General features: G+C 35.9%; 1 protein-coding gene across 2 annotated transcripts in view; it reads right to left on the bottom strand.

The window, feature by feature from the left end:
• Nucleotides 1–2981: 2981 nt before the first annotated feature.
• SP4 (Sp4 transcription factor) overlaps nucleotides 2982–14303 on the bottom strand; it is an 82533-nt gene continuing 71211 nt past the window's right edge. For both annotated transcript variants that reach the window (XM_045495048.1, XM_045495049.1), the window contains exon 6: nucleotides 2982–6422. In XM_045495048.1, coding sequence (XP_045351004.1) covers nucleotides 6175–6422 — 248 coding nt within the window. In that variant the 3' untranslated portion in view covers nucleotides 2982–6174. The remainder of the gene's footprint in view (nucleotides 6423–14303) is intronic.

The following is a 14303-nucleotide window of genomic DNA, read 5'->3' as shown; positions in this document are numbered from 1 at the left end:
ACAGTCCTCTGCCTCCTAGTTGGTGATCTCTGCATCACAGGGCTTTGCTGTTACCAGGGAGATCAACCCGCCCCACTGTCACCATCACCGGGCTTTTCCACTCCAGTGGTGAAGATTACAGGGTCTACAGGATGTTGCTGTTCTGCCACCTTACCTCTCTCCTGCTGCCTTTTTGGCTTCTCTAGACTGTCATGCTTTAGCTACAATCCAACCTTCAGGCTCATCCCTCTTGTTGGATTCCTCTTCCTCCAACTTTTCCTCAGATACTGATTGGCAAGGCTTGTTTCCTCATCTCAAGTTTTGCTCAGGTATCACTTGGGAAGGCTCTCCGGACAATCGCAGCCTTAGCACTCATCACCTTTTTTCTGCTTGTCCTCCCCACTGTGTAATACGTGTGACCTCTATAAGGGCAGGGATAGGGCTTTCGGTTGTTCTCGATCGATCTCTGATACCCAGATTTGTGCCTGGCACCAAGTAAACAGTATTTGTTCACTGAGTGGAGAATCAAAATTTAACCTCTTACCCTTTGCCACTGTTAAGTTTTATAGCAAATTCAGGTCCAGAAATGGGGGGTGGGGGGGGGGTGGGGAGGAGGATAGGTACAAATGCAATTTCATGTAAACTGTTGGTACAAATCTTCAGAGCATTTATTTTAGGCCAAGTGTGTACATTTAGGCCTATCTGTAATTTCTTACGGATTCTTCTTTTTCTTTAAACAGCTTTAGAAACAAAAGTTTTATTTTGAAGTTTGAACTTCTTAACCCACCCCAAATGTTATGCTGATATATATCTACAATGCTACACATAGCATATATCTTTAAAAATGTTAATTTCATTAAGATCTAGGAAAAAAAAAACCTCTATGGATTGTGTTTACATTGAGCAAATATTTTAAATAGTGCCAGTTATGCAAGGGGAGTATTGGTAATTGGGGGAAACATATCTATTGTTTCCTTGAATTAAATTTTTTATTATGGTATTTTTGTTTTTATGAAATATTTCAAAACAAGCTTATGTGAAAATTTTGCTTGACTTTCACCCAATTTTCCTGGTTGACTTCTCTAGGAAATGCACAATGTACTTAAGGCTTCAGTATCTGCACTTAATTGTAGGCCGGATAGTGATACATGATTTAGCATAAAAATGCCTCTTCTGTTTAAAGAGAACAGGTTTTATGTCACTATGGTCTAATAAATGTACTAATTCAAATCCTTACTATAAACAGTTGCACTCTATGTACATGCAAACATAAATTGCTTTTCTGGGCCAAGTATTATAAGCAGCATTGTGTTTTTTGTGTTTAAATACATGAAAACTTGGAGTATAATTAAAATTCTAAAATCTAGTAATAACCCTATTAATTGGAACATTTTTTTTCTTCCAGGAGAAATTATCCCAGCATTATCCAAACTATTAGCTCAGACAAAAATAAAGGTTTTCAAGATCTGTCTTCCTTCCTCTCTTCTCCCCTCCTTCTTTCTTACTATTTGTACTTGAGATTACTCTCAGGTACCCACAAATAAATGATTTGATTGCCACCTGCTGCTAGGAGGAACACAGCTGGAGGCCTATGCTAATTAGCTACTCTGCAAAGAACCAAAATACAGTACCTTAAAAATCCTGCGACACAATTACAAGTTGGTTGTGTGCACAGTAAAGTTATTATTGCTTGGGCAATAAATACGGTTAACACACGATTCAGATATATTGAATAAAGTATTCTGCGCTTTCTTGCACATACCTTAAGTTCTTGCATCCCTTAAGCATCTGAATTTTTAAATAAAAATACTCAACACGCGATCCTTTCTTCTGGACTTGAAATCATCCTCACCAACAGCACTGTGAACCACACTATATTAGTCTTGCTCCCAGCACCGCTTCACCTTTCCCTGCTCATTACCCCAAATGTTTTACATCAATAATCTATGATAAAGTAAAAAACATTACTTTCGATTTTCTTCCATTCAGTCTTGTTCATAGTTATGTGGTTGAAGTCCCAAGAAGTCCCAAGAACCAAACTGGTATTATCATACTAAAAATTAAAAAAAAAAATTTTTTTTTAATGTTCCAATTTCACAATCATTTCTTTTATGCAGTATCATCCTGAAGCTTCCAAATGTGACTTTTTCTGGTAATTTTATCATCTTTAATTTGACACAAATTTCTTGAACAATTTATTCCGTAACTGGTCTTGTTTGGCATAATAGCACAAATTTAACCGTTTCTTGATTCAGTTATTGTTATGAACACACAGATATTACACTACACTGAGTTGTAACATAAACATACCTTTACCTTTGGGCTCTCCTGTACAAGGCAACCTATAGAGCTAGCTCCGGATTACTAGATGTAAAAAGACTCTTTCTGGAGTCTTCTGTCAGTGAGCCAGGGGACTTCCCCTGCTGCCTAACCGCACACCCCCCCTTCCCCAACCCCCGCCGCTCACTTGGCCATATCATCTAATCTGGCCTGAGCTTGGAAATCTGATAAGTGAAGTTGTTACAATAATGTATTCATCATGTTAGTAAGGTTCTTTATGAGATCTGTAGGGCTCTCCCCGGAGGAAAAGACAACAGCTTTTGCTTACAGATTTTGTGGCATTTATGTGGCATACTCTGCTTCTTAGTATTTCTGTGAGCTTAAATACTATTTTAATTATGTGTTCGTTTTTAGCTCTTCCTACCATTTCCTAACATTTACTGCTTTAAAAACATTTAAGTAAAAAATGTCCTAAATCAAATTTTAATTTCCATAAATGTCTAGGGCAATGGCTACAAATTAACATGAAATCTGCATCGGTGTTCTCTGGCAGTATGTTCAGAGAAATGGTGACCAGATCTTATACCAGGAATTATGAAGAGTTGCCAATACGTTTTCTAGTGAGAAGCATTTACTTCCCAGTGTTCACCGTGATAAGAAGGTTGATACTTCAAATAATTTATTGCTGCTTTATAGTATACATAATTAAATGAAGAAACATGTTAAACTCAAGGGAATTTTTAATAGGTTACTTGCAATTGTTATTGCAGGCAACAACTTGTACATGATTTTATTTCCAAATCCACAAAAAACAAATTTTATACAAATCAGCACTGTAAAAATGTCAATTACAGCCCCAGAGGCTTTGCTGGCAGAATAATTGTCTAAATTCTAGGATATGGGAAACAGGTTTTTTTCTGGATTCATCTTTTTTTTTTTTTTTCATTTTCTTTTCTTTTTTTTTTACAAAAAAAATTTACAAGTGAAATGTTACTACAAAACTTTTTATAAGGAATTTTTGCAAAACATTTACATTTTACCATCAACTATTTCTGTTTTAAAATCATTATGTAGATTTAATACCCTATGCTGCACATCAATTTATGTGGGATGACAACTTAGTGACATGCATAAAAAAACACCACAAGGCATTAAAATGAAGACTTAAATACAAATATTGTTGCAATAAAACAGTTATAAAATTGAAAAATAGGACCTAAACATCATGCTTATCTAAGTTTGACAAATTAACTTTTTCTCCTAGATTACACACTTTTATTACTGCTCTCATGAGAGTGTGATAAATAATGACTTAACATCAAGTTCTAATGTAATCAGCAACACATACACAAACCTAACCAAAGAAAGTATACTGTAAGAAAAAACTATTCTAACACTGGAGTTCTACCATGATAAATACATAGCTTTGCACTGATAATTACAATAAAGAAAAGTTTTATAACGGTGGCAAAGGGAATGAACAGTGAAATGCCATTAAATATGACTCTACTGCACATCTGTGCCCTATTACTTATAACAGCTATATCCCACTGAGTCAAATAAAGGACATTGAAATTTACGATTCTTATAAGACAGAAAAGTGGATTCAGAATGGTATGCAGAACAGACTGTCAAAATAGTTCTCATTTCAGTGGTGAAATGTGCACCTGCTAACACAAATTAATGTATTTTATATGCTATAAAGCTATCCAGATTCAGTTTGTTAAATTTATAATAGGCCTCATTGTTGATTAAAAAATAACTTCCATTTCTGATGAGCATACACAGGTATGCATTAAAACCGGTTCATGGAATAACGGTGCAGAGAGCTCATACTTGGTATTAACAACAACGAAAAGTGTCACTTTGAGGAAACATGATTCAAACATTAGGAAAGTTTCTTTGCATAAAAAAATTTATAGCACTGATTGTGTAGCATAATGATAGATAAAATATATATTTGATGTTTCAGCTCCTATATAATAAAATTAAAATTCACACGACCAAATGCTCCTCTGTACCAAACAAAACAAACTGATTCTGATGTTTTAAAGCCAGATACATCAGTTGTTAAGAGTACATTAAATAAAATATACAAAACAATTTACAAAATCCAACTAAAATTTAAAGACTTTGTTACAAGTCTACAAAAGCTTTAAGAAACTTGAAATTTATAACCACAGTGTAAAAATTTTTTTTTCCTTTAATCTCAAAGCTTTTTTATACAAACTGAAAGCACAAAAGGCCTCCAGCTTTACAGAGCGCTACAAAGGGCTGGCCCGAAGTGTGCACAGTGTAAACAGTGATCGCTACAGTATTTCTCCTTCATCGAAAAGACAAGAAACACCACGATTCTGGAAGAGAATTCGCAGGAGTAGTACTTTTCCTGAAATAATAGAGAAATGCACAAGAAAACATGTACCTTTATTCAAACGGTCCCCAAACTAATAATGTTAATAAACCAGGCAGTTAAAAGTTTTAGTTTTCAAATGGTCAATTCCAATTACATTATGTTTCCAGGTAAATACATTTTTAAAGTGAGAAATATCTTACTAATACTTCAACTGTTGGTATAATCCAAATTTGCTTCATAGGAGACTTTTGGCCACCTTTCCTAGAAGATCCTTGCATAAACAATAAAATATAATTTTTTTCCTTAGTCATTTATTTGAAAGTTATTCTGATTTTTAAAAAATAACGTGCTTCATAGTATCACATCATTATATATCTGTTAGGCTGTCTCTTTAGGGAAAATTCAGTTATTGGCATAACATAAAGATATTTCTATGTTATAAATTCGTAACCAGCCTTCTAACACAGTACTAGAAATAAAATGGGGTTGGCGAAATTTTAGTAGAGAGGAAAACGGAAATTGTAACGTAGTTAAAAGATAATTTTCTGCTGGCCTTAAAAAAAAAAGTGTGATAATTCTTTCTTTGGCTACCAAGTCAAAGCATAAAGAATTCTGCACATTGTCAACATAACTCATATTTACAGAATATGAAACTACAGAATGATTTATACTCTAGGCAAATATTTCCAATATAAACATTTAAAACGAATTTTGTGGTTCAACCTAGGGTTAGGAATATCATCAATCCTAACTTCAAAACTTACATATGTTAGGTTGCCTCATTTTATTTTCCTGAAACTATTACGAGTTTGTTTTAACCACCCTCCCCACCCCAGTATTTTCCTAAGGTTTCAATCTAAAATTTAACCTAAAGTTTAGCTCTAAGTTCCTCTTGTGTCTCCAAATGGAGAAAGTAATTGGACTTCACTGATTGTCTGCATACACACTACTATAATGTAGTGGTAATAAAGATCTGAGATGCATCTCAGATTACTTTTGTGGAACTTACCTAATTCAACTGTTGAAGAATTTCTAACATTTAGAAAAGACGGCCAAAACTATTTTCGGTTGATTTTCCAAAAAACAAGCTAAGGAAATAAAATATTATCCCTATCATCAGTTAACTGTTTTCTGTGCTATAGAAAAAAAATCTACATAAAATTATTACTGACTGAATTTATAACAAAGTACTTCCAAAGAAAACAAGTCCACTTAAGGTCCAGCCTGCAAACTACTGAGGTCTGTCTTTTTAAACATGTTAACACATGATGTTAAGAGAGGGGAAAATTCAGTTTAAAGATTATGTGATATATTTCCAAATGGCTACAACTTATAGTATGGAGGAAATACTTTTCTGTTACCAGTACATCAGTTTGCTTTTTGTATTTCTAAAAATTCAACACTTCACATGTTGACCCCAAATCTTGGAATATATAAAGAAGCCAAGAATGAAAACATGATTGATTTCCTACTCTGTAATCCACTTGACCAGCCCATTTCCAGATTTTCAAAGGTGTGTAAACTTAGGTGCAGCACTAGAGGTCTCTGTTATAAATAACTTTTCAGAATTCTTCCATGTTGGTTGAAACATTGGGAGTTGCTGGGTTTGAATCTTGAGAAATGGCTGCAACTGTGACAATTCTTGGGGAGCCAAGCACCTCTGTAACAGATGAGTCCAGTTCTCCCGAGGTAACAATGGCAAGAGCTGTCCCACCACCTTTCTTATTCTGGTGCGTTTTGACATGTTTGGAGAGATGATCACTCCGCATAAACCTTTTAGAACATTCCGGGCATTCAAACCTCTTTTCACCTAAACAAAAAAACAGTGAATGAAGTCATACATACTTTATTTAAATGAAATAATAATGTTAAATAATTTCTCTTCTGGTCATACCATACTTTTGTTTAACTTTTGACCAGATGCAAAATACTTTCATTCTGTTTTATTTTAAAACGCTATCAAACAAGCAGCGCAGAACAGGAAAAAGAGCATGTGACTAGGAATCACTGAGTTGAGTTAAAGTCTTGGTTCTGCTAAGAACTGGAAGTAAAAGCTGAAGCAAGTTAAAGAGCCACTCTGTGCCTCAGTTTCCCCATTTACGAAATGAGGATTTCTTTCTTTTTTTTTTTTTTTTTTTTTTTGAATGTTTATTTATTTTGGGGAGCAGAGAGAGAGGACAGAGGATCCAAAGCAGGATCCGGGCAGACAGTGAGTCTGATGCAGGGCTCAAAATCCAGAACCGTGAGATCATGACCTGAGCCGAAGTTGGGCGCTCAACTGACTGAGCCACCCAGACGAGTTGAAAGTAAGAGGATTTCTAACAGACTCTCAAAAATCTCTTCCAGGTATAACAATATAAAGTTCAAGGCTCATGTCTACTCTTTACTACCTACTGTCTCTGTTTTAATTATAATGCCTAGAGACAAGGGCACCTGGATGGCTCAGCCGGTTGAGTGTCTGACTTTGGCTCAGGTCATGATCTCGCGGTTCCTGAGTTCAAGCCCTGCGTTGGGCTCTGTGCTGACAGCTCGGAGCCTGGAGCCTGCTTCGGATTCTATGTCTCCCTCTCTCTGCCCCTCCCCCACTCATGATCTGTCCCTGTCTCTCAAAGATGAATAAACGTTAAAAAAAAAAAAAATTTAATAATGCCTGGAGGCAAAAAAACTATCTTAGAACTACCTCAAATAAAATCAGTTAATAATTTAATAGTGCACTGAGTTTCTTCACAAGGCAAAAATGAGAGTAAGGCGAATACTGCATTTCAAATTTAATAATTTGTACGTCTCACAGAATAAGGCTGTCAGGTTCTCATATACAAAGTGACCCTGAAATATGCTCTCCTTAAGATGTAAGATAGCTCCACAGGAACTAACTACTTCTCTGTTTTGGAATAAAAACAAATTAAATGTTACCTTAAAAGAAAAAAGACATTTCACTTCTGTGTATAATGGATGGGGCACAAAAAAATGTGGTTAAGTGGTGTGTCGTCGTGTTCACAACAGATCAACTATTAGCTTCAGTCCTTTCCTCTAAGTTTGTTACTTAAGGGAAAGAAATGTTTTCCAAGTCTAATACTAGGACTTGAATAATAAGGAAATTCAGTTTGGCTGACTTCTTTACTCAGCCTTGCTTTTGACTTACCAATAGAAAATCTATAGGTTCAAGTCCATCCATATCAGATAATTCCCCCACATCTTTGTGTTTGCTTCTATTTTCTAAAAAAATTACATTGGCAATATCTCATTTAAACTTTCTCTTTCAGTCTTGAAAAATTAAATGAAAGGATAAGTACATGGTTTAGACAAAATTCTCAAAAACATTTATTCTTCCTGAATGCTGACACATAGAAAAGGACAAAAAATGATTAAATGAGGGTGTTAGGTTAAGATCAACCTTGAACTCCTCTATTTCAAGTCTCCCATTTTACTTCAAAAGAAAAATTCATAATTTACAAATTTTAAAGCTTCAAGATCTTATTTCACATTTTCATTTTATAAATGTGTGAGCTGAGGCTCAGAAATTAATTAATCTTGGGAAATCAAAGAACTTATTAGTATCACAGCAGGATTCAAGGCACTGTATTTCTAGTTTGGGTTTTTAATGCTACACCATCAAAGTGCAATTACAGTCCTCTGTTCTTTTATAACAACAATGGCCAGGAATAATCACAAGAAATCAGGTGGTGATGGCTTGAAGACACAAGATCATTTAGTAAGCCCTGAATCAAATGGGTGATCAACCTGTACACGGTAGTTGTTTAATAAGTCTTTGTTAGCTGTGGTGATGTTTGTGAACTCATTTTTCAACAAATATTCGTTCAGTATCCACAATGCGCCAAGCAACAGTGATACAAAAATGAACAAGTGAGAGTCTCTGACATTTTAACATCCCATTATCTTAAGATAGTCATTTGCAACCACATGGAGCTATCAGTAACAATTAAGAAATACAAGTCCTAGATACTCTAGTGGCAAACTGTAAGATACGTGAGATATCATGGTGACAGCATTTGTATGAGGACCTTTTAGTCTGTCTACTTCTAACTGGTGTGGGTGTCAATTAATTTTAAGCAATGAAAGTTGGCTAGAATCTCAAAATAAGTAAATTACGCTGCGCAATTAAACTAATGTTAGGGAAATGACATTTTATTGTGCTATCCTTTTCCACAAAGAAGTGTTTTCTGTGGTGTCAATTTCTAAATTTCTTATTGTTGGCCAAAATTATCATTACTCTTTATTGCAAGGAAGTCAGAGTTCCTGTACTAATGTAATACAGTATCTTCCTTATATTTATAATTACGTTATTTTATAATTATTCTTAGGAGATTAATACTTTTATAGTTAGTACAAATAAAAACTGAAACTTGATACTAGATTACTTATGACAGGCAGGAATGGCTCCCAAAGGTGTCCATGCCCTAATCCCTTGGAACTTGTGAATATGTTTTATTACACAGCAAGGGATGTAACAAAGATAACAGAGGTTAATACGGGAAGATTATTCTGATTTAACTGAGCGGGCCCAATCTAATCACATGAGCTATTAAAAGCTAAGTTTTCTTCAGGTGGAGTCAGAGTTGCAGAAGGAAAAATCAGAGAGATTAGAAATGAAAGGGATTTGACCTGCTATTGGTGAAGGGTGCCACATGGAAAGTATGAGAAAGAATGTGGACAGCCTCCAGGAGCAAACAACAGCCCACAGCTGAAAGCCAGCAAGGAAACAGGGACTTGTGTCCTTCAAGAGCAAAAACAATTTGGTTGACAGTGTCAGTGAGTTTGGAAGCAGATTTTCTCCTACAGCTGTCAGTAAGGAATAGCCCAGCTGACACCCGAGTTTGACTTTGTGAGGCACTAAGTGGAGGACCCAGACCAAGCCTACTCAGACTTCTGACTTAAAGAAATTGTGATACAATAAATGTGTGTTCTTTTGAGCTGTTAAATTTGAGACAGTTTGTTATGGCAGCAATAGAAAACTAAGAGTTACTTAAGTCAGAACCTCAAAAAAAATTAAAGCATAGTAAGGAAATAAATGATGGCTGATCTATATGGTTCAAAATCTGTGAAGTATCTTCATTACAGGTACCCAAAGCTTGTGAAGGACAAATTCCAAATTTCATTTCTTTTTTATTAAACTTTATTTATTTTGAGGGAGGGAGAGAGAGAGAACGAGTGGGGCAGGGGGAGAGGGAGACAGAGAATCCCAAGTAGGCTTTGCACCTTGTCAGTGTGAAGTCAGTGCAGAACTTTAACTCACAAACTCTGAGATCGTGATCTGAACCAAAATCAAGGGTCAGATGCTTAACTGACTAAGCCACCCAGGTGCCCCCCAAATTTTATTTCTACCACAAAATATCAAGAACATAACTCAAACAATTTTGGTTTAACTGAGTATAGATAAAAGAATTGCTTCTTTTACCTAGGTTATTAAGAGAAGGCCATGTTGTATTACATGATTGTTAAAATATGGTAGTCTGTTAAAAGGATTTAAGTAGAAGATTCATATTTAGAAACTACATTAGATTACTTCTTAGCATAATATTCTCAACAGTAATCTCTCTCAGAAAAAAGCCTGATTGTCAAATGGAATCACAGATGTGAATGAATGCAATAAATCAGCTCTTTTAAGCTTTATTTATTTGAAGTACCATCAAGAGCCAATTATCTTGCTATCATAGTTTTGCATTTCATCTGTTTTCAACATTTTACCCTCAAATCTAAGCTAATATAATGCATAAAACATACTTTATGAATTAATGTTATTTCTAAATTTGTCATTTGATAATATATTTAGAAATTAAAATTAGTTTTTTAGGGGCATCTGGGTGGCTCAGTCAGCTAAGCGACCAACTCCTGATTTTGGTTCAGGTTATAACCTCACAGTTCATGGGTTTGAGCCCTGTATCGGGCTCCACACTGACAGTGTGGAGCCTGCTTGGGATTCTTTCTTTCCCTCTCTCTCTCTCTCACTCTCTCTGTCTGCCCCTCTGGAGCACGCTCACTCACTCTCTCTCAGACTAAATAAACTTGAAAATAAATAAATAAATTTTTTATATTTAAATTAAAATTAATTTCAGGAACTAAGTGACTGTATTAGTTTCCCTGGGCTTTTGTAAGAAAGCCCATACAAACTGGGTAGCTCCAAATGACAGGTATCTATTCTCTCAAGTTCTGGATGCCAGAAGTCGAAAATGAAGGTGTCAGTAGGGCAAGGCTCCCACCAAAGGCTCTAGAGAAGAATTTTTTCTTGCCTTATCCCAGCTTTGGTGACTTCTGGGAATCCTTGGAATTCACTGGCTTGTAGCTGCATCTCTCTAATCTCTCCCTCTGTCTTCACGTGGGAAGTGTCTCTGTGTCGTCTTCCCTTCTTACAAAGACATTACTCAGTAATTGGATTTAGGGTCCACTAGGTCCTAAATCTTAGTCACTGTGTGTAGTATGACCTCATCTTTATTTAATCTGCAAAAAAACCTATTTCCAAATAAGGTCACATTCACCAGAGATTAGGACTTGAACATATCCCTCTGAGACACACAATTTAACACATGACAGGGACATTTTTAAATGTCTGGCATTTGTTATAACTAAGTAAAAAACATACCCCTTTGCTCATGAATAACTTTTATCAAATATCCACGTGTAGCATATACAATTTGACCCTTGAAAAACAGAGGGGTTAGGAACACCAACCCCCATACCTGCACAAATGAAAATTTGCGTGTAACTTTTCACTGCCCCAAATTTAACTACTAATAGCCTATTGTTGATCAGATGCCTTACCAATAGCATAAATAATCAATTAACACATATTTTGTGTTAAAAATATTATATACCGTTTTCTAACAATGAAGTAAACTAGAGGGACGCCTGGGTGGCTCAGTCAGTTAAGCATCTGATTTCGGCTCAGGTCATGATCTCACGGTTCATGAGTTCAAGCCCAGCATCGGGTTCTGTGCTGACAGCTCAGACCCTGGAGCCTGCTTCGGATTCTGTGTTTCCCTCTCTTTCTGCCTCTCCCCCACTCATGTTGTCTCTCTCTCTCTCTCTTAAAAATAAATAAACATTAAAAAATTTAAAAAGTAAACTAGAAGAAAGAAAACATTATGAAGAATATCATAAGGAAAAGAAAAATATATTTATAGTACTTTACAGTATTTATATATAAAAAAAAAATCCACATATAAGTGGACCTGAGGTCAAAACTGTGCTGTTCAAGGGTCAACCATACACAATTTCTTAGTAACAATAACACCATTTATTTACAACCCACATTAAATAAACAATTTTTCAATTTTTTTCTAAGAAGCCTAGTTGTTCAAACTGGGAGGCCTGTTGGCCCCTGTAACCCTCGCCTCCAACACCTTTATAACCTACTGGTCCCTCTGGATACTCTTTTTTACCTACCCAGCCTAGAATATCTAAATGAATCTTTCATGAGTACCTTCATTTGTCCTCTGTCATTACCTGTAGATAAAAGTAAATTAAAAGGGGGAGGAAAAATAATTTCAGGTAAGTCATGTGGCTTACATCTTCCCAAATTAGAGAAACTAGGAGTAAAGGAGGTTGAGGATGAAGGACAATGGAAATAAGACTCAAAAAGACTGAGATGATGATTACTATTATTAAGATTTTATTGTTAAGTAATCTCTACACTCAACACAGGGCTTAAACTCACAACCTGAGACCAAGTCACGCTTCACCGGTCGAGACAGCCAGGCGCTCCAAGTAGATTTAGATAATTATTAAAATAATGTGGAAGCTGGGGCATCTGGGTGCCTTAAGTCGGTTAAGCATCTGACTTCTACTCAGGTCACGATCTCACGGTTTGGTTTGTGAGTTTAAGACCCGCATCGGACTCTGATGTCAGCACAGAGCCTTCTTTGGATCCTCTGTCTCCCTCTCTGCTCCTCCCCTGCTCACACGTGCTCACTCTCTCAAAAATAAGTAAACATTAAAAAAAAAAAAAGTGGAATCTGACCCCCAAAAAATAGGCTTGCAAGGCTGTTCTGAGTGATGGGCTGAGACTTGAGACTTATAAGGACATCAATTTGCATTATGAGTAAGTTTTCATTTCTTCACTCAGCAATTATCTATTTGAATATAGGAATCATATGGTCAATTTTATCACAAATGCTTTTTTAAAGCAATCTTATCTACTCTAATCGTTTTGACTGTGATCTATAAATGAACAATGGCACCAAGATCCAGATTTCTAAACCCAACTGGGAATTCAACATCTCTGAGATATGCCATTTACATCATTTGAAATATCACAAAATTCATCATTGTTTATTAAAGAAAAATGGCTGAATCTTGATTAGAACAGCATATTTTATGGTATTTTAACTTCCCTAATTCCATCTTAAATTCCCCAGAAGGCCCACTAGCTACCAGAGGGAGAAGAGAGCTGGAACTCTTTCAAAACCTCATTTCCAAGGAATTGCCTTATGTGACCTGTCTAATCTGTCTAGTGGTTCTTTGGAGGGCTTCACTTGAAAACTATTGTACTGAACCTGACCTGGAGGTAGTCCAATGTGAAAAGTCTTTTCAGGGCCAGAAAGAAACAGGTGTTTGTCTAAACAATTGTAGGTAAGTGTTTTAACTTCATGGATGCCCCAGGCAATGGATTAACACTTGGGACAAACAAAAAGACTGAACAAAAAGCTTAAAAGGAGGAACTGGGAGATAAAATATCCATAATGGCTTTGAAAAAAAGCTCTGTCATTTCCTTGGAATCTAGATGGCCACATATATACTTTAAAGCGTGAGCCTGGGGGCACCTGGGTGGCTTAGGTTGAGGGTCTGACTCTTGATTTCCGCTCAAGTCATGGTCCTCAGATTGTGGGATCGAGCCCTGCAGTGTCCTATATGTGTAGTGTGAAGCCTCCTTGAGATTCTCTCTTCTTCTGCTGCCCTCCCCAGCTTACACACTCTCTCTCTCTAAAATAAAAAATGAAATGAAATGAAAATGGAAATGAAAGCTGTGAGCCTGCTCAAGAAAAGCCTGAGAAGGCCCAAACTCTCATGTGTGCTTAACTTTTGAGGCTCTGCATAAGCAGAAAGTGAAGGCTAAGAGTCGTCAACTGTCTGGGTGAGTATTGAAGGGCACTCCAACATACACACAAAGAGTGAGAGATTTATTGTTCCAAGATATATAAAGAGAGAATACATGCAGAAAGGATAACTGAAAACTTCCCACATCTGATGAAAAACATTAATGTACACATCTAAGAAACTCAATAAGCTCCAAATAGATTAAGTGGAAAGAGATTACCAGTTAGACACATCACAAACTGCTTAAAGTCAAAAACAAAGAGAATCTACAAAGTAGCAAGAGAAGTGATGCATTACCTACAAAGGATTGTCAAATAATAGCAGCTGATTTTTTTTTTTTTAAATCAGATCTCATAGAGGCCAGAAAGCACTGAGATGATACAAGGAAAGTCCTGTCAACCAAGAATTCTATATACAGCAAAACTATTTTTCAAAAATGAGGAGAAATTCAGATATTCCCAAATTAATAAAAACTTGAAGAATTTATTGCTAGTAGATTTGTACACCTAGATTATTGTAATATGTGAACTGTAATCCCCAAAGCAGGCAATCACTAAGAAAATAATATATTAACATTATTATAAAGAAATGACATTAAAATAATACACAAGGTCTATTTAACACCAAATGCCAGTAACAG

This window comes from Leopardus geoffroyi, chromosome A2 (genome assembly GCF_018350155.1).
Source record: "Leopardus geoffroyi isolate Oge1 chromosome A2, O.geoffroyi_Oge1_pat1.0, whole genome shotgun sequence".
Taxonomy (NCBI): Eukaryota; Metazoa; Chordata; class Mammalia; order Carnivora; family Felidae; genus Leopardus; species Leopardus geoffroyi.
Note: the sequence above shows the minus strand (reverse complement) of the source record. Positions and strands in the feature narration are given on the sequence as shown.